General features: G+C 56.1%; 1 protein-coding gene across 6 annotated transcripts in view; it reads left to right on the forward strand.

Annotated features, from left to right (window-relative positions):
* Positions 1–1,775: 1,775 nt before the first annotated feature.
* Positions 1,776–19,114, forward strand: part of BAIAP2 (BAR/IMD domain containing adaptor protein 2) — a 32,468-nt gene continuing 15,129 nt past the window's right edge. For 5 of the 6 annotated variants that reach the window (XM_042832783.1, XM_042832784.1, XM_042832779.1 and 2 more), the window contains exons 1-6: positions 1,776–1,862; positions 7,589–7,664; positions 9,126–9,212; positions 15,219–15,280; positions 15,603–15,674; positions 15,828–15,965. In XM_042832783.1, coding sequence (XP_042688717.1) covers positions 1,791–1,862; positions 7,589–7,664; positions 9,126–9,212; positions 15,219–15,280; positions 15,603–15,674; positions 15,828–15,965 — 507 coding nt within the window. In that variant the 5' untranslated portion in view covers positions 1,776–1,790. Of the gene's footprint in view, positions 1,863–5,195; positions 5,280–7,588; positions 7,665–9,125; positions 9,213–15,218; positions 15,281–15,602; positions 15,675–15,827; positions 15,966–19,114 lie in introns of those variants that run through there. The other variant, XM_042832782.1, reaches the window with a different exon arrangement.

Consider the following 19,114-nt stretch of genomic DNA (forward strand, 5'->3'; position numbering starts at 1 on the left):
TGCGGTGGGCGCAGCACAGCCATGGGAATAGAGGGAATCCATCTCTTAACATGAGAATAAGGAACCCCGGAGGCTTCGAGCTTTGGGAGCAGGGGTGTGAGGGAGGGAGGCTGTCAGTATTCAGATTTCCTGGGGATAGAGATAAAGAGAAGCAGGAGATGGGAAGAAAGCGGAGCCGGGTGGAGGCTGGAAGCAGCGCGAGATTCTCTGCGGGTCGTCCCAAAAGGCCTCTTCCATGATGAGAAATTACAAATCCTTTTATCTTCTCCAGCAGAACAGCTTGCTTGAATTGCTGGGCTGTCACACTGGAATTAGATGCAAGAACCCCCCACCTCCGTGACGTGGCGAAGAACTTACATAACACAACTAAAAATAAGGCGATGGAGATGCGCGTGGAGCACTGTGATCCTGGCTGCTCTCTCCAAAGCACTTTGCTGGCAGTGGGAGCAGCCTTGGGCCTGGTCCTAGGCCTGGTCCCTGGGGCAGGAGCACACTGCAGCACCAGGCAGGTCCCTGCTGGATGTCCCACACACCCAGTTGTAGCCAGGAGGTCTCTGCTCCCCTCCTGCCCCCCAACCTCAGTGGGAAAGGGTTAATCCACTGGCGTAGGAAATTGCACATGTGGTGTGAATTCATCCCTGACCTCTGGTGTGGGAAGCAGGGATGCAACCAGGATAGAGATGGGATGGGGCTGGGACAGATTCAGGTGCACCCAGGCTGAGCTGTGCCCCTGCTCCCCATTGTGTGGATGTGGAGAGGTGCAGGGGAGGCAGTGGGACAGCAGCAGAGCTATGGGGACGAGGTGTTGACCATCTGGGGCTGCTCCTGCCACGGGCCTTTGGATTGGAGGGAGGAGATGGCTGAAAATAGCACACCTGGCTGCTACCTGCTGCACTGCTTCCTGGGGCCAAGGGCAGGAGAAAAATGGGGGAGGTTCATCCTGGGGGCAGGTGAGGACACCCACAGCAGTTTGTGCCATGGCATCTCTGGATATGGGAGAACCTCAGTGCTGTGGTCACAAGGACAGAGACAGGGATAGGATAAGAACAGGGCCGTGACACGCAGTGATGGTCCCACTCCTTCTTGGTTGGTTTCTGCTGCCCTTCCCCATCTGACACCAACACCGTGCAGCCCTCCATCACCCCTCATGCCCAGCACCATGTGGGCAGAAGCACAGCATGGGGTGCAGGGAGTGTGTGCAGGGCAGCTACAATTATGGGGCACAGCACGGGGCACCACAAGGTTTGTGGGATGTAGTGTGAGACATGGAGGGGGAGAAGGAAGAGTATGGGGGTATAGGAAGAGGTATTGCAGGCTATAGGATAAGGCACAGCAGGGGCTATAGATTGATTGCGAGGGGTATGGGATGGAGTGTAGGATGGGGTATGAGATAGGAGTGGGTACAGGATCAGAAAGGGTTATGGGGTTATGTGATGGGACTGTGATAGGGGATGGGAATGAGGTATAGGATTGGAATGGGGTACAGGGTACGGGATGGGAATGGGGTATGGAATAGGAATGAGGTACGGAATGGGAATGGGAGATGGGATGGGAAGGGATGGGATGGAGATGAGGGGTACGCGGAGAACGGGTCGGGGCACGACGGGGCACGAAGAGGCGTTCCCAGGACGCGGCTCCTCCCCGCGGGCGGGCCGTGGCGGTGCGGGGCGGTGCGGGGCGGGCTGGAGCTGATAAAAACGGCGGTACCGCTCCGCTGCGCCGCTTTCCGCGTCCGCCGGCAGCCCCGGTCCGCGCCGCCCCGCACCGCCCCGCAGCCCCTGCCGCCGCCCATGGTGCTGCCCGGCCCGCCCGGCATGGCCCGCTCCGAGGAGGTGCACCGCCTCACCGAGAATGTCTACAAGGTAAGTCCGCAACAGGTGCGGGGCCGCGCGGCGCGTCTCCCGCTTTCCCTCCCCCCTCCCTTCACCCTTCTTCCATCTGCTTTGATTGCTTTATTTCTCCTTCTTTTCCTTTTCTCTTCCCCTCCTCCGCCGGGCGCGGGGGCAGCGCGGTGTTGGGGCGAGAGGCGGAGGAGGAGGATGTGGATGCACCGCCCCCGCTCCCCTCCCGCCGCCTCCACCCGCAGCCGCACGGAGCTCGCGGAGCCCCCGGGACGGGCGCGGTGCCGGACCCCCCCCGGCTCTGCGTGGGGGTGGGTGCGGGGCAGCACCCCCTCCCCCCACTTACCCCGTCCCCGGGTCACTTCGGGCCGCCGTTCCCTTTCTCTCCATACCCGAGAGCGGTGAGCTCCCCGCTTAGCTCCGCGGTTCCGCGGGCTCCGGCTCTCACGGTTTGCTTTTTGGTTTTGAAATCGAATGGGGTAAAATGCGCCGTTCCGCGTGGTTCGGTTTGCTGGATGCGGTGGTTGTGGTCGGGAGGTCCTCTCCAGCCCTGCACGTCGCACGGGATGCCGTCCCTTCCACCCGCACGGCTCTCACATCTTCGGTCTCTCGTGCTGGAGCTCTTCTGAGCGTTCTGCGTTAAAAGAAAATGGTTAGAAAAAGAATCTAGTGCCTGGAACGTCGGGATGGGGAAGTTCAGAAGGCTCCTGCGGGCACGCGAAATGCCAGGCCCTGCGGGATGCGGGGTGGCTCTGCGGATGGCGCCTTCTGCTTTTGGGGTCCCTGCGCCACCCCACTGCACCCTCTAAATGCGCCGATCCTCCTCCATCTCCAGCTGTGCAAAGCGCAGACCTACGGCATCGCGCTGATCGCAGAATTGTAGGGGTTGGAAGGGGCCTCTAGAGATCATCGAGTCCAACCCTCCTGCCAAAGCAGGTTCCCTGATGCTGTCCCTGTGCTGTGCTCTTGGTGTGGTCAGTTGCAGAGCAGTTTTGGTGGTGACTCAGGTGTTGTCCCAGGGGTGTTGCCCTCGAAGGGCCGTGCTGATGGCAGTTTGCAGAGCTCTGTGTCCTGGGTGCCATCGCTGTGCCATGTGCTCGGCAGCTTCGAGTGTGATTTGGTGTCGGCCTCGGCCAGAGGGCAGTGCTGGTGAGTTCTGTCCCAAAACACCTGTGGTTGAACCATGTTTGCTCCTTAGAGAACCAATGGGGGCTGTTGGCTGTGCTCTCCTCCTGCCCCCAACCATAGCTTTTGTCGCTTCTGCGTTGAGAGCACTACATGGAGCCCTGGGGTCACAGTGAGGGCTGTTACTGCTGAGCAGGGGGCAGCGCCCATGGCACGGGGCTGCTCCAGCTGCAGGCTCATAGGAAACCAATATGATGGCTTTGCTGTCAGCAAAGGCTCGGAGTTGTGTGCGTTACAGCGGGTGCAGCACGGAGATGAGAACTTGGAGCTGGGGGCAGATGCTGTGGTGTTACCCACATCCCCTTTTGCTGCCCTGGCTGTGGGAAGAAAACAGCATTTCCTGAAGCTGAGGAGATGCTTTTCTTGGTTTCTGCAGGTGCTGCATGGGCAGCATGTGGGAGCTGCGTGTCGGTGTTCCATGGAGGACTCCTGGAACTCCGTGTTAGGGCAAAACAGCATGAGCACCCAGAGCTCTGGGAACCCACAGGTCCAAAACTGGCCCTGGTGCTTCACAGCCCCAATGCCCAGCTGTTGTCCGATGCCTCATCTGGCCCGCACAGCCCCAGAGCACACTATGGGCACAGTGCTGTCTGCCCTATTCCTTCCCTGTGCCCGGAGCAGCCCTACTGGCCCAGCACCCAGCACGGCCGTTCTGCCTGGGGAGCCCACTGTAATTATTTCCCTGTACCAGCGCTCCCCCTCGGAGTGACTGCACTAATGAGCTGGTGGAGGAGCTGTCAGCCACCCCCTCGCTGCTTTGCCACTACAGGCAGCTGCCTACACATGTGGAGTAATTACAGAGCGAGACGGAGGATGCTGCCACCTTCCACCAACGTAATCCCACCTTCCCCAGGCACTGATTCACTTCTGTGCACCTCGGTGGGGCAGCACAGCTGCCCCTGGGCTGGGGCACAGTGGTGTCTCTTCCGCCTGGAGATGAACCTCTTATTTCTGATGGATGAGATGACTGCTTCCAGGCCAACCTCCATTTCGTTTAGAGCTCTTTCTTCATGTGGGAGATCGTTTTGCAATGGTGCACAGTTCGCTCTGGGTTTGGAGAAAGGTTTCTTAGCAGCACCCTGAACTCAAACCCTCATTGTCCTGCACAAACATAGGTGTGATTTCTGCCAGTCATTTACTCCCCTTCAGATGCAATAAATGCTACTCCCAGCACAACAGCCGTGTTATCTCCAAGTCTGGAGGGAAAGGGAGAGCTCCTTGCTCAAGTGAATCAAGAGGGAAATGGTGGCTGGCTCGGTGTGCTGGCAGCAGAGGGAGAACACACTGCAACACCAAATGAAAGAGTTGGCCTTTGGGGTCGGCTGTGCCACCCCGGTTTCTGTGCACTGTGCCTTGGTGCTGGCTGTGCTCGGGGCTGAGCATGGCGCTGCCCTGCTGTGGTTGTGCAGAGTGCTTTGTGGGATGCTGTGTGCCTCAGGGCTGCTGCAGTTTGCAGGTTAGTGTGTGCAACGCAGAAGGAAGCCCCTGGTCTGTCCCAGTACCCCAATGCGTTCCTGCACTGCTCTTGGATCAGTGGTGCCTTTGCCTTTGGTGGCTCCTGGTGCTGTGCTCGCAGTGTGATTTCACAGTGCTGCTGCTTGCATTGCAGGGTGGAGGGCAATGTGCTGCAAACCTCCCAGAGCATGGACTCATCATCTGGGTGAGGTGGGGCCATGGGTTACTGCTGGTGGCTCCTGGGGAGGTGCTGGCAGTGGGTGCCAAGAGCCAGCAGCTGCTCTGTGCCCTGTGGGCCATGTACCTACACTCCAGCCCTGAAGCTTGGCTGTCCTCATCCTCTGCTGCCTTGAGTAGAAATGAAGTGGTTTTGGAAGGGTCCCTGTTCTTCCTCTGTGTCCCTTGCTTGTGAGCACAGTGTCTGGTACAGCTGATGCTAAGTGCTGCCTGGGCCAGCTGCTCCTGTTGGAGATGCTCCTGGAGCAGCAGCACGGTGCGGGCTGCTGTTTGCAGCTGAGATCTGTTGGTGCAGGGCAGGACGTGCTGAGATGGAGGCAGCGCCAGGGTTTGTTTGGGCATTAAATATTAACACAGAAATAATGGAAGGCGTTCCCGAGGCAGGGCTTGACCCATTTAGAAACAAAACTTCCTTGTAGCTGAGCTGTGGTGTGGCAGTGCCATCGCAGTGTGGCCGTGCTGCGGTGCTCAGCGCTGTCACAGCACCCATCCCATGGGGATGCCACCCAGGTGGCTCTGCAGGGCTGTGCACTGTGGTGGAGCAATGCTGGAAGAGCAGAGGTTGGTGGTTTTTCTAGCGTAGAAGTAGAGGCCAACACTTGTGCTGGAGGTGTAGGGCATCGCTGCTGTCCTGGCAGCTTGAGGGCCGTCCGCAGCTCCTTCTGGCATTCAGCTGTAGGGTTTGCCTTTGGGCTGGAGGGGGATGGACTTTCTGGAGCGTGGTTGTAAAGACCCTGGGGAAGTGTTGTGAAGGTTTGCTTCCTGTGCAGGAGAAATGTGATACGAGGTGAGCCAGCTCTGCTTCCAGCTCGTTCCTGGGGAGTGCTCAAAGTTCTAATTGTGGGCTGATGATGATGGCGTTGGAGCAGGAGGTGAGCTCTTCGTGGAGCATGCTTGGAGTGCAGAGGCAATGAGCTCGCTTCCTATGCACTCCTCTCCCCCCACCCACAGGACTGTGGCCTGGAGACCTCGTGCTTTGCATTAGTTTCTTTTCTGGCAGCTGAACAAAGCCGTGCCAATCCCAGAGAGCTGAGCAGCATTACCCAGGAGGTCAATGCCACCGAACAAAGCACAGCCCTTCCAACCTTTTGCTGCCAGGTTTTGTTGTCTGTGTTTTTCTAAACTCTTGCCCAGGCAGCGGGTTTGTGGGTGCTGCTGATGGAGCAGAATTGGAGAGAGGGCAAGATGTGCTTCCATTGCTGGGGTTTTGCAGTGCCCTGTGCCCGGGCTCCCCAGGCTCTGAGTGTGATCCCCGGTGTGAGCTCAGTGTTTATCTGCAGTGTTTGCTTCTCCATAGTAGCTGGGAGCTTTCCAGCATCTCTCATTGGGGAGGTGAAGGTGTGTTAGCTCTGGAGCTGGCTTCTCTTCCCACCACGGGAGTGAAAATACGGCTTAGAAACCTCTATTTTTATCTCTGTAGTGAAGATCCCTTTTTAATTCCCTTCTCCTGTGGGGCTATTTGTGTTGGAGTCTCCAGGCAGTGTCTTAAAAACGTTCACTTTCAGCAAACTTCCTCTCTGGGTTCCATGAGTTTTACTTGGCTGCCAAGGAGCCTCCTCCCCCCCCCCCCCCATGGAGCAGCAGAGCCTTTCTGCAACGCTTCTGCTCTTGGTTTGCTGCTGCCAAACAGCTGTGCCATACCCCGAGGTGCTGCTGTACCTCTCAGCTGCCCCAGGTTTGGGGAAGGAGCAGCAGGGATATGTCAGTGTGAAGTGGGAAGGGCAAAGCAGCCCTCCCCAGTGCCAATTAACCCCCATGCAATCTTCTCCCACAATTACAGAGAACACCTCACTGCACGGCTTGCTGCTGCAGGTCCTTTTCTCCTTCCAAGCTGAGCATGCTCCCGGTGCTGCCCCGGCCTCAATTAGCCCTGCAGCTCTCATTAGCTGGGTGCTCACTGTGCTGTCTCTGGGCTGGAGCATCCCAAGGCAGGATGGAACCCAGCTGTCATGAGCTCAGCTATGCACAGCCTGCCCTGCACCCACAGAAGGAAATGAAACCATCGCAGCCTGCAAAGGGCGTGCAGCAGAGCTGGGGCTGAGGATGCCTGGGGCGGAAAATGAGCTCTGTGTGTTTGGCCAGCTTTGGGTGAGGTGACAGATGCTTAATCAGCTTATTGGACAGAAGTGTCTGTCTGTCTCCCTCCCAGTGTGGGACGCTGCCAGCAGTGGGGTGGGTGCTGAGCCCCTTCCCCGTGGTGCTGTGGCTGGCTGTCCACATCCCCTGCTTTGGGTGCAGGCTGCTCTGGGGGTGCAGTGGGCGCAGAGCTGCCGTTCCCTCCCCAGCTCAGCTGGAGTTGGTGTCTGGTTTGAGAGATGCTATCAGTGCTGGGGATTGAGCAGCTTTGGCAACTCCTGACAAACACACAAAGAGCCGTTCTTGGGCACGGTCTGATTAGTCCTCCTCTCCCCCTGTTTGGAAATAAGGACCTCGGGGAGGAGGAGGGGCTGTGCTGGTGAGTTGTGGCGTGCTGCTGCTCCGACGCTGGTGGCTGCATTGCTGGGGACATGGGGGCAGTTCCCTGTGTGCAGCTCCAGTATGACACTGGTTGCAGGCCATGGTGGGACTGGGTGATGCTCAGTGCAGCAGCGTGGGCTGTTCCTGGCTGCGTCCAATCATTTGTGCCATGCTTGGCTTAGCGTCCTGCTCTCACCCTTAGAGCTGCCCAAAAGGAGCAGAACCTTTGCCCTTTGCCCGGTGGGAGTGCTGCCATGGAGCAGCATGGGTTGAAATGTGGCCACATCAGTGCATAACCACCCTTGTGATGCTGGAGGTGTGGGTGAGTCCTTCACCCCATTCCTGCCCTTAAAGACACACTGAGCTGCCCTGCTGCCACCTCCACTAACACCCGCTGTCCTCCTTTCTTCCAGACAATCATGGAGCAGTTCAACCCCAGCCTCAGGAACTTCATTTCTATGGGGAAGACCTATGAAAAAGCCTTAGCAAGTAAGTGATGCTGTGCTGCTGGCGCATTGCTGGAGGACTGCGAGCCCATGTGGGGCTGCACGGTGCTCTTAAATAATTAAAATTAAGTTAAAGCTCTATTTAAAAGTATTGTTTACATGTTCAAGTTGCAGAGGAAAATAAATCCCCCCTTCACACACAGTTGTTGGCAGCAGCTCTTTGCTGAGCCTATCGGTTCCCACTGGGGGCTGTTAGAGGAGCATGGAATTAATTGGGCAAACCGTGGATTGATGGAAACCAAAACCAAACAGTTGTGACATGGTGACTCTGTGCTGCCCAGGTCCTGTCCAGCCCTGTTCTGTCAGAGCTTCGTGCAGAGGACATTTGCTTCACCTCTGCTCGCTTCAGAAGCTGCGCTGCACGTCGCCTGGATTTTATTTTTTTAATTGGATTGCTGGAGATGCCTTTAAGGGCAGAGGCTGTCATGATCTTAAGTCGGTAGAAAAAAAGAAAAAGATTTCAGTCTCATAGTCTTAAATGGTGGTGTTTGAAGTGCGACCTCTGGGAAGGATCTGCACATTCCTGCTCTGTGCATTCCTGCTCTGCGTGTGCCTGGAGCACTCCTTATCTCCCCCAGGCCAGGCGGGGCTGCTGCATGCCTGTGAGGGGTCCACATCCCCCCCCACTGCTTCCCAGAGGGCGTTAATGGTATGGGAGGTGCCCATGGCACGGGGTGAGGACCTGGGGTGCTCACAGACCCTCACGTGCAGCACCATTGAGGATGAGAGGTGACGTCCTCCATGTACCAGAGAGTCAGGCTGGGTTTTAGGAACAATTTCTTCTCCAAAGTAACCCTCAGTGGCACAGGCTGCCCAGGGAATGGGGGGAGTAACCATCCCAGGAGGTGTTCCAGAGATGTAGCACTTGGGGACTTCCATTTTTCTCACACCTCTGCTCCAAGATCTTCCTGCAAGCTTGACAGCTGTCTTCAGTCATTGTTTGGGATCCCAGAGCTGGTGGGGCACCCGAAGGCAAAACGTCGCTCAGTGGATGCTCTCTGGAAGAGGCTTCGTTGCTGAGCTGTACAGCGTGTTCCGTGATGAGAGGAAACCCCCTGCTTATCTGATTAAAGCCGAGCGGGGAGCTGGAATGTCAACAAACAGCACTGAGCTATAATGAAAGTCTGTGATATTCAATTATTCTGCAGCGCTTTTGCTGAGCTCCGGTGGTTACGCTGGAATGAAAACCACCGAGGTGCTGCACGTACCTTGCTTTCCCCTCCTGAGCAGCTCTGTAATCTTGCTGCTCCAGCTTTCTTCTTTCCCGGTGTGTTCCTTGCTCCTCTTGCTTGTTTGTTGTCTCGTCCCTCCCTGTGGGGCTGAGCTCTTTGAAGTCAGAGCTGTTTTTCTGTTAGCGTCTAGCGCCTGTTCGGTGCTGCAGGAGTTATAATAGCTGTCAGCCAAGTCTATAACCTGCTTTCTTTTTTTTTATTAATGCTTTTAGGTATGACATATGCAGCAAAAGGATACTTCGATGCTCTGGTGAAGATGGGGGAGTTGGCCAGTGAGAGCCAAGGATCCAAGGAGCTGGGTAAGTCACCGATTCATGGCTCAATGGAGACCCAGAGCAGAGACCAAATCTGTGCTGTTGCTGGGGATGAGGAGCTGGGCATGGAGCTGACCCTGCCTGATGTGAATAGCCCATTTGCCTCTCTATTTGCTGCTAACGTAGCTTCTAAAAGAAAAGAGAAATCCTGCTAATCTCAGTTTGAGGATTTGAGGATGTTGTCAGCACATGGTGTTTGCTAAGAGGAAGTGTTTGCACAGAGCTGCTCTCACGGCACTTTTCTTGCTTTAGAAATGAGGAAGGCATCGCTGCCCTGGGAGCTGTGGCAGTGCTGCTAGGCTGCAGCCCTTGGCAAGATGGGGGGTGTGCAAGGCCCAGTGCAAGTCAGTGCCCTGCCTGTGTCCCACTGTGATGCTGTTGTCTGGGCTCAGGTCAGAGCTGCACCGTGAGTCCTGATGTTCTGCACCTGCATTCCCTCTTCCAGTTACTCTTCAGGGAGCTGCTTTCCCCATGCTCATGCTTCCCCTCCCTGCATGAGCTCTGTGCTCCCAGCTTGCTTTGCAGCTCTGCAGTCACACTGGAAGTGGAAATGTGGGGGGGACTGTGGGCTGTGCGGGTGGGAGCTGGGCCACAAACCCTCTGCCCATAGGAGGGCTGTGCAGGACTGTTCCCTGCTTGCAGCGCTGGGGTTTGGCACGGGGCAGCTCCTGTTCGCCCTGCAGCAGCTCTCAGCCATCCTGCTGTGCTGATCTTTGCTGGTGTTTATGGTGGCAGCTGCTCCATGAGGAAGAAAGTGGAGATAACATTTGTGGAGTTGATAACAGGACACCACCCCGTCCCAATGGGCTGCAAAATGCCTCAGATGAGGCTGTGCTGCCTGCAGCAGCAGAGGTACTGCTCTTTCTGGGCACACCTTGAGCTAATCAGTGAGGGCTGATAGTGCTGGAAAGGGTTGTGTCCCATGGCTGCAGCAGGTGGGGGTGCTGCTGGGTCTGCAGCTTCTGGCCTCCAAGGACAAGGATCTGAGACTTATTCCCCTTTTCTCTCCTGTGCTTATTTTTTTGGTGCTATTTCTGAGCCAAGTCATCAATTGAACATAAAAACAGTGCAGATCCTGTGCCTAAAAATGGTGGGAAAAGTCCACTTATGTCCCAAACCCACCCCGGCTCCGCACTCAGTTCCATGCCTCAATAGCACATGCAGCTCAGAGGAGCTTAGCTCCTAATCTGGGTGCTGGGAAACCACTCGGTGATCCCTGTCTGCAGACGTGCAGGGTGTCTGGTGCAGGGTCCTGCTGCCTCGTGCTGCACAGTGCTGGCTGTATTTACACATTCCTTGGGCTGCAGCGATGCTGCACGCTCACCTTGCTGCAAGCATTCAGCCTCTGCCCCCCAGGCTGCTGCCCCCAGCTTAGCTCTGCGCTCCCCGCCTGCTTAGTGCTTCACATAGCTCACAAATTCTCCACCAGATTTTAGCAGCTGTGCTGAGACAGGATAATCTGGTGCAAGCAACGGGAAACCCAGCAGTAATGAAGCACCTGAGCTGTAATCGGCTCTGTGCTGGGTGCAGGCGTCGGGTGGGGTGGGCACAGCCCTGCCAGCCCCACCACTGAGGTTTGGGGTGTTCAGAGTCTGATTTTCCTGTTTGCACCCAAGGTGGTGGTGCAAGTTGCAGCTCCTGGCGTGCCGTGCCTCACTCTGCCCTGGATTTTGCACCTCGAGCAGCTGAGCCTGGTGGATGGTCAGGGCCAGACTGTTCTTGGCATTGCCATCAGCTGAGTCGCTGGGATGGATGTGACCCACCTGTCTGGCTCTGGTCCCATCCAGCTCTGGGACTTGGAGGGTTAGATCCAAGCCTGTAGTTCCTCTTGGGTGTGCACAGCTTGGCTGAGAGGTGGTTTTTGGGAGGGTGAGAAGATGGAGTGAGTAAATGCTGTGCCTGATCAGGCAAGATTTGCTCTGGGCTCAATCTGGGATCTTTCCAGGAGCCGAGTACTGCTCCAAATGCAGCTTCTGTGGGTGGTGCTGAGTTGTGCTGGGGGCTGAATGCACCTGCAGCAAGCTCTTCCAGGGCCAGGGAAGGACTGATTTGGGGCTGGTTTTTACCAAGGTCCCCTCAGCTGATGCCCAAGGCAGCCTGGTGTCAATGGGGTACAGCTGCAAAGGAGCTCTATGTGGCTTTCAAAATGTGTGTTGGTGCCAGGCCACTGTCTCCTGGGTATGCCCTGCCTGAGGAGGGACTCTGAGCTCAGGGCAGAGCCCAGCTCTGTCCCAAAGGCTCGAGCACTTTTGGGACTCAGTGCTGCGGTCCCACCTGACTCCTGGTGGCCTTGGTGTGGTTAGGAGGCTTTGTGCTGCACTGAATCCTCTGGGGAGATGCATTAATCCACTAATTGGATTTGCAGCCGTTTTGGGTAGGAGTTTCCTGCAGCAGCAGAGATGCAGATAGAGATCCTGCAAATGCCAAAGGTCATCGTGCCAGCAGAGGTCCTGTTGGTGGGCACTGTACCCCCATGCTGCACGCGGCTGGAAACGTGCCTGTGCTCAGTGCCCTGTGCTCAGCCAGGAGGGCTGGGGAAGCAATGGCTGTTTTTTTTTTTTTTTTTTTCTCTCCTTACTTTGTCTCAAAAAAAAAAAAAAAGTGGAAAGCTTTGCCAAGCTGGGCTGGAACAGAGGCTGGGAACAGAACTGATCATTGTAATGCTGATGAGCTGCTGATATAACATCAACAAATCCTGCATGATCCTTTCGGCTGTGATAAATAAATGGAACCTTTTTGAAGAGGAAATGCAGAGCTGATTGTTTCCCTGTACCCGTGTTCTTCCCCCCCTCCCCCAGTGCTTGCGTGAATCTCCTCCCTCCATGTTGCTTTGCAGTTTCACATCTGAGCTGATAGGAAGTTGATCCAGGACCCTTTGTGTCTGAATGAGGGCTCAGCCATGAAGTGCTTTTCTCGGGGACTCGAGGGCTCGTTTGGGATTGTGCCACGTGAGCTTGAATCCCGATCTGTTGGTTTCAGGGAGGAAATAGGATTGCAGAAGTCCTCAGCGGTGCGCTTCTGTCCTAAATGTGGCTGAGCCAAACCCTGAGCAGTGCCATCTGATCGCAGCCAGGCTGTGCTGGGCTGTGCATCGCAGGGCAGGTCAGGACGCAGCGCGTGGGGAGCAGATGGGACTTCACCCTGCGCACAAATTGGTGCTTTTCCCCCCAGAAAATAACTGTTGGAGCTTTCCTGTCCACTGCACAGCTTAGGAGGCAGCTGCCCAAACAACCTGCCTTGTGCTGCCTGCTGCCTTCTCTCGTTAATGAGCTAATGCTCTTCCTCGCCTGCTTGGTTGCTTCGCTTCTCGATCCTGTTGCTTCTCCTGTTCCCCTCCGCAAGGCAGAGGGTGAAGCTGGGTGCAGTGGGGAAGAGCAGCAAAGCTTGGCACTGTGCTCTTTGGCTTTGAGCTCTGCGTGCTTGGTGCCAGTGTGGAGCGGGGCCGTGTGCTTTGTGGAGCAAGGAAGTGATGCCCGGCACCGGTGCTCTTATGCAGCTTTGCATTATTTGATATTTCCTTAAAGCTGGCCCTTCTCTAGCTCGAGGGTTCAGAGCTGCGGGCTCAGGAGCAGCCGGTTCCTGCAGCTCTGCCTTCTGCCGGGCAGCTGGCTCTGCGCGTGGTGCCCAATTGCAATCTCAGTGATGTGGAACAACCTGTTTCGCCGTTGCTCGCTGGGTGCGGTTGGGGAAGGGCCCACAATGGTCCCTACATTCTCCCAGCACGATACTGTGAGTCACGCCGACGCAAATAGCAGCTCCCAGCCTGTGTGTGTGCCTCCCTGCAGAGCAGGCACGGCCCTGGCGCTGCCCTCCTGCCCACCCTGTGGCTCTTTGTTTCTGACCTCAGCTTTCACGCTTTGCTTTGCTTTCTTGGCTTAGAGCATGTGTGTTTTGGCACAGGGCAAAGATGGTGCTCGCCCTCTATCTAATTCCCAATGTGACCCGCACTGTTTGCAGCAGGGATCGTTGAGTGTGTTGGTTCCAAGCAGCCCCAGCACAGTGCCAGCACTGTGGGAGGGAGCTGGGGGGAGCACCCCGTGCTGCTGATCCTACCATCAGCCAGGGTGTGCAATATTTTGGCTTCACAAGGGCTGTGATATCTCTGAGTCACATTTTAACTTCTCCCCTTGCTGCCGAGCTGTGTCAGTCCAGGTGGTTTCAGGGTGAGATGTTAATGCCTAACGAGGTCCGCAGCCTTTTCACGGTACGTAGTGTGAGGCTGTCGGGGTGTTGGAGGTGTGTGACATTATAGCTGCAGTTCAGAGACTTCAGCTTCAATCCACCACCCTGTGTGGGCTCCCAGCTCTGGAGGCTGCAATAGGAAACCCAGAGTGAAATTTCTTAAGGCTCCCAGTGCGGGAGGAACCTCAGAGGAAGTCAGTGTGACCTGATGCTGGGCGGGCAGCCTGCAGCCTTCCTGTGCTCTGTGCTCCCCACGCAGACATTCCAGGGCTGCTCCTCGGTGTCCCTGCAGTGTCACGCTCAGCACTGTGCTGGAGGAGCTGTGTGGGCTCAGGATGCTCCCACCCGCTCACCCAGCACCCAAGCTGGAAAAGTAGCAACACTGACCCCATTGGAGCACTTGCACATAGGGCAGTCAGACATGGAGCGCAGGGGATGGCTCTGCCCTGCCCATTTAATGTGGAACGGCATCCAGCCGGGGCTGAAACTCCCCACATTCAGCTGTGATAACAGCCAGAGGGGATGGTGGAGGAGAAAGTATCAGCAGAGATGGCTATCGGTGTCCTGGGAGGTGCTCCTCCACCTCGCTGCTGCTGGGAGCTGGGTGGGGAGCGCAGGGGTAGAGCTGCACGGTGCTCATCTGGGGCTGTGTGTATTATTTCTGAGCATCTCATCCCTTCCCTGCTTGTGTTCCATGCACAGCAGTGCTGGCAGAGCCCTGGCCTGGCTGCTTCTGCTGCTGGATTTGGTCTGATGGGAATGGGAGAGAGCACAGTGTGAGCTTTGGGAATATAGGGAAGCCACCTTTGTGCCGATATACTCTTGGAGAAAAAGGAATCTCAGCCGAGCTACAGCATTACGTCACTTTTCTTGCCCTCCTGGTAGTGGGAATTTGTGCATTTCCTAGGATTGAGCAGTCGCAGCCCAACCGGAGAGCAATTTCCTGCAGTCTTGTCGGGGTAACCTTTGGCCCAGGCCTTCCCATTCATGCGTGGAGCTTTTCAGTGCCAATGTGTGGAACTGCTGTGGCCACTGCGCCTCGGCACTGCGGGCTGCTTTGCTTTGCTTTGCTCAGCATCTTGCAAAGCAGCCATAAAAGTTAACGGCGTGTCTCCAGCTGCGGAGAGCTGGGCTGGTGTGGGAGCAGAGCTGCTGGCCAACCTTACTTTGTGCACTGCTGCTCTGCTCCCTGCCCTGTGCCACCCTGTGCCTGTCCCAGTGCCCTCAGCCCTTTGAGATTTTCCCCCTTTCAAAGCACGGGAGCTGGCAATTGCCCAGAACAAAGGGGTCAGATTTTAATGTTTGCAGAGTTTTGAGCCGTGCTGTGCGGGTGCAAAGTACAAATTGCTTCAGCCGTGGGCTAAAGCACGTTGGACCAGAGTGTTCCTAATTGCTCGCTATTGGAGCGCAGCCCGTTTGCGTGGTCCCGTGGGGATGGGAGCAGGGTGACGTGGTGTGGGCTGGGGCTGATGGTGCCGTGGGTCTGAGGCTGGCACAGCTCCTGCAGAGCGGCTCTGTGGGGCTGCCTGGCTCCGTCTATGGCGGGGCTTTGGGGCAGGATGTGGCTCTTCCTGTCTGGGGAAAGCTGAGTGGGAACAAGACTTGAAGGCCTTGTATTGGAAAAGAAGAATTGAAGGAAGAGTGGAAGCAGAGCTGGGGTCCCTCTGCTGGGACGGCCCTTTCCCTGCAGCATGGCTGCCCTGTTCCATGGTGTGCTCACAGCCACCAAAGCTGAATGGATCCCTCCCTGCTGTCTGAGCGCCCCCAGCTCCGTGCCTGAAGCGCCCTCCTCTCACCTTGTCTTTCCAGGAGACGTGCTCTTCCAGATGGCTGAAGTCCACAGGCAGATCCAGAACCAGCTGGAGGAAATGGTGAGCTCACGTTGGTGTTGTGGTGCTCAGCCTGGGCGGAAAGAACCCTCTGAGCCCTCAGATCAGATCTCTGGAGTTGGTGAGGGCTCGGCCAGGGCACCCAGCCCCTCACAAGCTGCTGGTGTTGTGACCAGGTCTGTCTCTGAGCACCTGTCCATCCTGTGCTGCTGGCAGCATCCCCTCTACCTGCTCAGCCCCAGCCCCACTGCCCTCCTGGTGTCAGCTCTGTGCAGCCCTGGTTCCCATCACAGGGATTCTGGGCTGTGCTCAGTGATGCTCTGGGTGGCAGATGTCAGAACCTGTGTTTGCTCTCTTCTTGCAGCTGAAGTCCTTTCACAATGAGCTTCTGACACAGCTGGAGCAGAAGGTGGAGCTGGACTCGCGCTACCTGAGCGTAAGTGTCCCAATTCAGCCCCTGGCCACGTCCCTGGGCCATCAGATGTGTCACCATTTGGAATGTGGTCTCCCAACCCCTGTTTGCTCCCAGGGCTGGGGGTTCCACATCACCCCCCTTGGGCTGCTCTGAGCCTCCCCCTCTCACCCCCAGGCTGCGCTGAAGAAATACCAAACAGAGCAAAGGAACAAGGGCGACTCGCTCGACAAGTGCCAGGCTGAGCTGAAGAAGCTGCGGAAGAAGAGCCAAGGAAGCAAAAACCCCCAGAAGTACTCAGACAAGGAGCTGCAGGTAGAAGCAGGGCTGGGGGAGGGCAGTGCCCATCACCCTTCCAGCTGTGTGCTGGGGCTGTAGGAGCAGCCGGGGTGGCACTGGGATGACATGGGGATGTGGCCGTGCCCAAGCTGAGCTTCTGCTGGTGACTAACGCTGCTGGATTCACCACAGCTGGTGGTTTGTTGGGTTATTGGGTTTTTTGTTGCTTTTTTTTTTTTTTCTTCCCCTCCTCCTTAATGAATGAACCCGAAAAGATCATTAGTTTCTGTTGTGCCAGATCCATCTCCCTCTGGATGGTGTTTTGCTTAAATATTTTCAGTGCCTTCTGACGGGCGGCCCTTCCCCCAGCCCGCCCGGTGGCGAGCGCGTGCGGGAGGAGGCTGGCAAGTGAATCATGGCTGCGTGACTGCGGCGTGGGCTGCTGTGTGCTGATGGGGCTGTGCCTGTGCTGCTCAGGGCTGGGGGCTCAGAGCCCTCTGCACAGCTTTGGCTGCCGGCAGGCTGAAGAGCGGGGCAGCTGAGCATCCATGGATGCATCCCATGGCATGGTGAGGGGCTGCGGTGCGGTGTTGTGATGCACCCCTGGCACGGATCAGTCTGTGGGCTTTGATTTGAGTTGGTCTCGGAGCTGTCTCAGCGTGGCAGGCTTTAACAAGAGGTTGGTGCATCTCTCTGCAGAGCTGCTTTGGCTGCAAGCGCTGCAGCACCGCACTGTCATCGTTGAGGAAAAGAGGAAGTTTAACCCCAAAGCTGGAAATCGCGTGCTGCTGTCTGAGAGAATAGTTGTTATGCTGGGGACCAGATTTTGTTGCAACTGGTAGCTGATGGGCTGATAGCACAGCCCTGCCAAAGGGAATCTAAGCACCGCTGGGGCTGTGCACAGGAATGCAGTAAATAACACAGATAGCTCGGAAAGTGACGCTGTTAATTGCACTAAAATCTGGGAGATTGGTTGTTCCCTCGGTAGCATGAATCAGGATAATCACAGAAGGAGAAAAAAGCAGTTCAGCCATCCAGGCTGAGCGCAGCCCCTGTGCTGAGCTGAAGTGCTCTGAGCTGAGCTCATTTCATTTGCAGCCTCCCAGCTCCTGTGTCTGTACCGAGCTGCTTGCGCACGGTTAATTGGAGCATCTTCAGGAGGTGTTGCTGCAGTGTGACTGAGGTGTCCCGCGTGCAGGCTGGCACTTCCCTGAAAGCTGAGCAGCTGAAACCACTTTGGAGTACTGGTGTCTCTGCAATCTGTTGTTCCTGATCTCTGCTGAGAGCAGACCTGTGGAGCAGCAAGGCGGCTCTGTGGGAGGAAATGCATGGCATCAGCACCTGGAGAGGGGTCCCCTCCTCTACAAGAGCTACTGGTAGGGATGGGCAGTGCTGCTGGGGCCTCCTGACTCCTGCGGGGTCCCCAGGGCTGCTGGGATTCCCACCACCTATTGGAGAAAGGAAGGAACCCACTGCAGCCAGGAGGAGCAGCGATGGTTTGGTGCTCCCACCACAAAGCAGCGTCATTAGGGGTAGTTCTGATAGCACATCATCTGTGGGCAAAGAGGAAAACAGGATCAGGCTTTCATTCCTTTAATCTTTCAGCAGTAAGTATTTAGGAAGTGCTTATCTCGGCAAAAAAGCCTTATGATGGCTTTTAAGCTTAAAGAGCAATGAAACTGCTCAACTGCTGGCTTTGTTCCCCAGTGTCAGATCAGAGTCCTCCCTCGATGCTGGAGGAGCTGCTCGTGTCTCAGTGGGGGTTCTTGCTCCGTAAAACCTTTCTCTGGGCAGTGAGGGTGGGTTGGAGTCAGGGTGATGCTTTGGTTCTGTCATGGGAAAGCTGCTGTTGGCAGATGCATCCCAGTGCCAACATAACTCATCCCATTCAATAAAGCAATAAAATCATGCTCTTTCTTTGAAGACTCATCCACTTAAGTTACTGTAGCACTCAGCAGCCAGGAATCTGATGCTCTGTCATCATCTCTGTGCTTAATGCTGTGGGAAGCAAATTGCTCCTATCTGCCTCCTCCATGCTCACAGGGTGACCACAGTTCATACCACAGCATGGAATTGGTCTGAGCCTGCTGGGACAGCCTGGGTTGTCTTCCCTGTGTCTCTTCAGTGCAGGTTTCCCCATGTGTAAGGCAGAAGTAAGGGTGGGGGTTGCACACCTGTTGTTTTGGGGTTGCAGAGCTGGGGGTTACTTGGTGCTGCTGCATGCACAGCAGTGCACAGTGAGAGCTTGGATGCTGTGGGGTCTGGTGGGTGAGGAGGGGCTTTGCAGGATGAAAGCACAGTGTGGCTTTCCATAAAGACTCATTGCTTGCAGCAGCTCAGAGCACGGTTTGGCTGCTGTGGGGTTTGTCAGCAGAGGTGCAGTGGTTAAGAGCTGTGCTGCTGAAGGTGGCAATAACACCAGTGTTTGATTTCTGATGAATTAGTCCAGAGCTGTTGCACAGGGGAAGGGAAATTTGGGCTGCGGTGCTGCCTCAATCTGCCTTCTCTGTTCTGTGGTTGCTGAGGTTTTAGGGTTTCAGACCTCGACTGAATGAGGCAGCAGCGGTGTGGGCTCAAGCTGTCCATCCATTGGTGCCGTGGGCAGTGGGACTTTCCTGTGAGGTTGAGTTGGAGGTGGCTGTGGTCAGTGCAGGAACAGTCCCTGCTGCTGTCCCCGTGTGCTCCCGTGGGAGCGGTGTAAGCATTAAACACTGCTGTGCCAAATAGCCCGGGGGTTTTTTAGAAACTTTGGTAATTGAAACCTCATTTTCTCTTCCCACTGGGGAGAAGTAATTTTAGCGATGGGTCAAGAAGCACGGGCTGATGGGGAATGTGCACAACCAGGTTACGAGGGCTGATGTGAAAGTCAAACGGGGAGGAATTATGTAAAAGCATACAAAAGGCTGCAGATGCCTTACCCCTTTTCCTTGTGCTTTGAGCCCTGGTGGTGCTGTGTCCAAATGCGGTGTCACAGCCATGGGCTGGGGCTGTGCTCCATGCTGGGCTGTCACATCCATCCCTGCTGCCTGAGTGCTGCTTCCTGGGGCTGTTCCTGTAACTCCCACAGCAGCTGCTGCAAATAAGCTCAACCAAGTGGATTAATTTTGATAAAGAAATGAAGCCGTAAGCCTCTCTTTCTGTGGCCAGGGTGCCTCGTGGCCCTTTTGGAAGGCAGGACTCAGCCCA

Source organism: Centrocercus urophasianus, unplaced genomic scaffold, assembly GCF_019232065.1.
Source record: "Centrocercus urophasianus isolate 14NV4802_14NV808 unplaced genomic scaffold, USGS_Curo_1.0 seq_40, whole genome shotgun sequence".
Classification (NCBI taxonomy): Eukaryota; Metazoa; Chordata; class Aves; order Galliformes; family Phasianidae; genus Centrocercus; species Centrocercus urophasianus.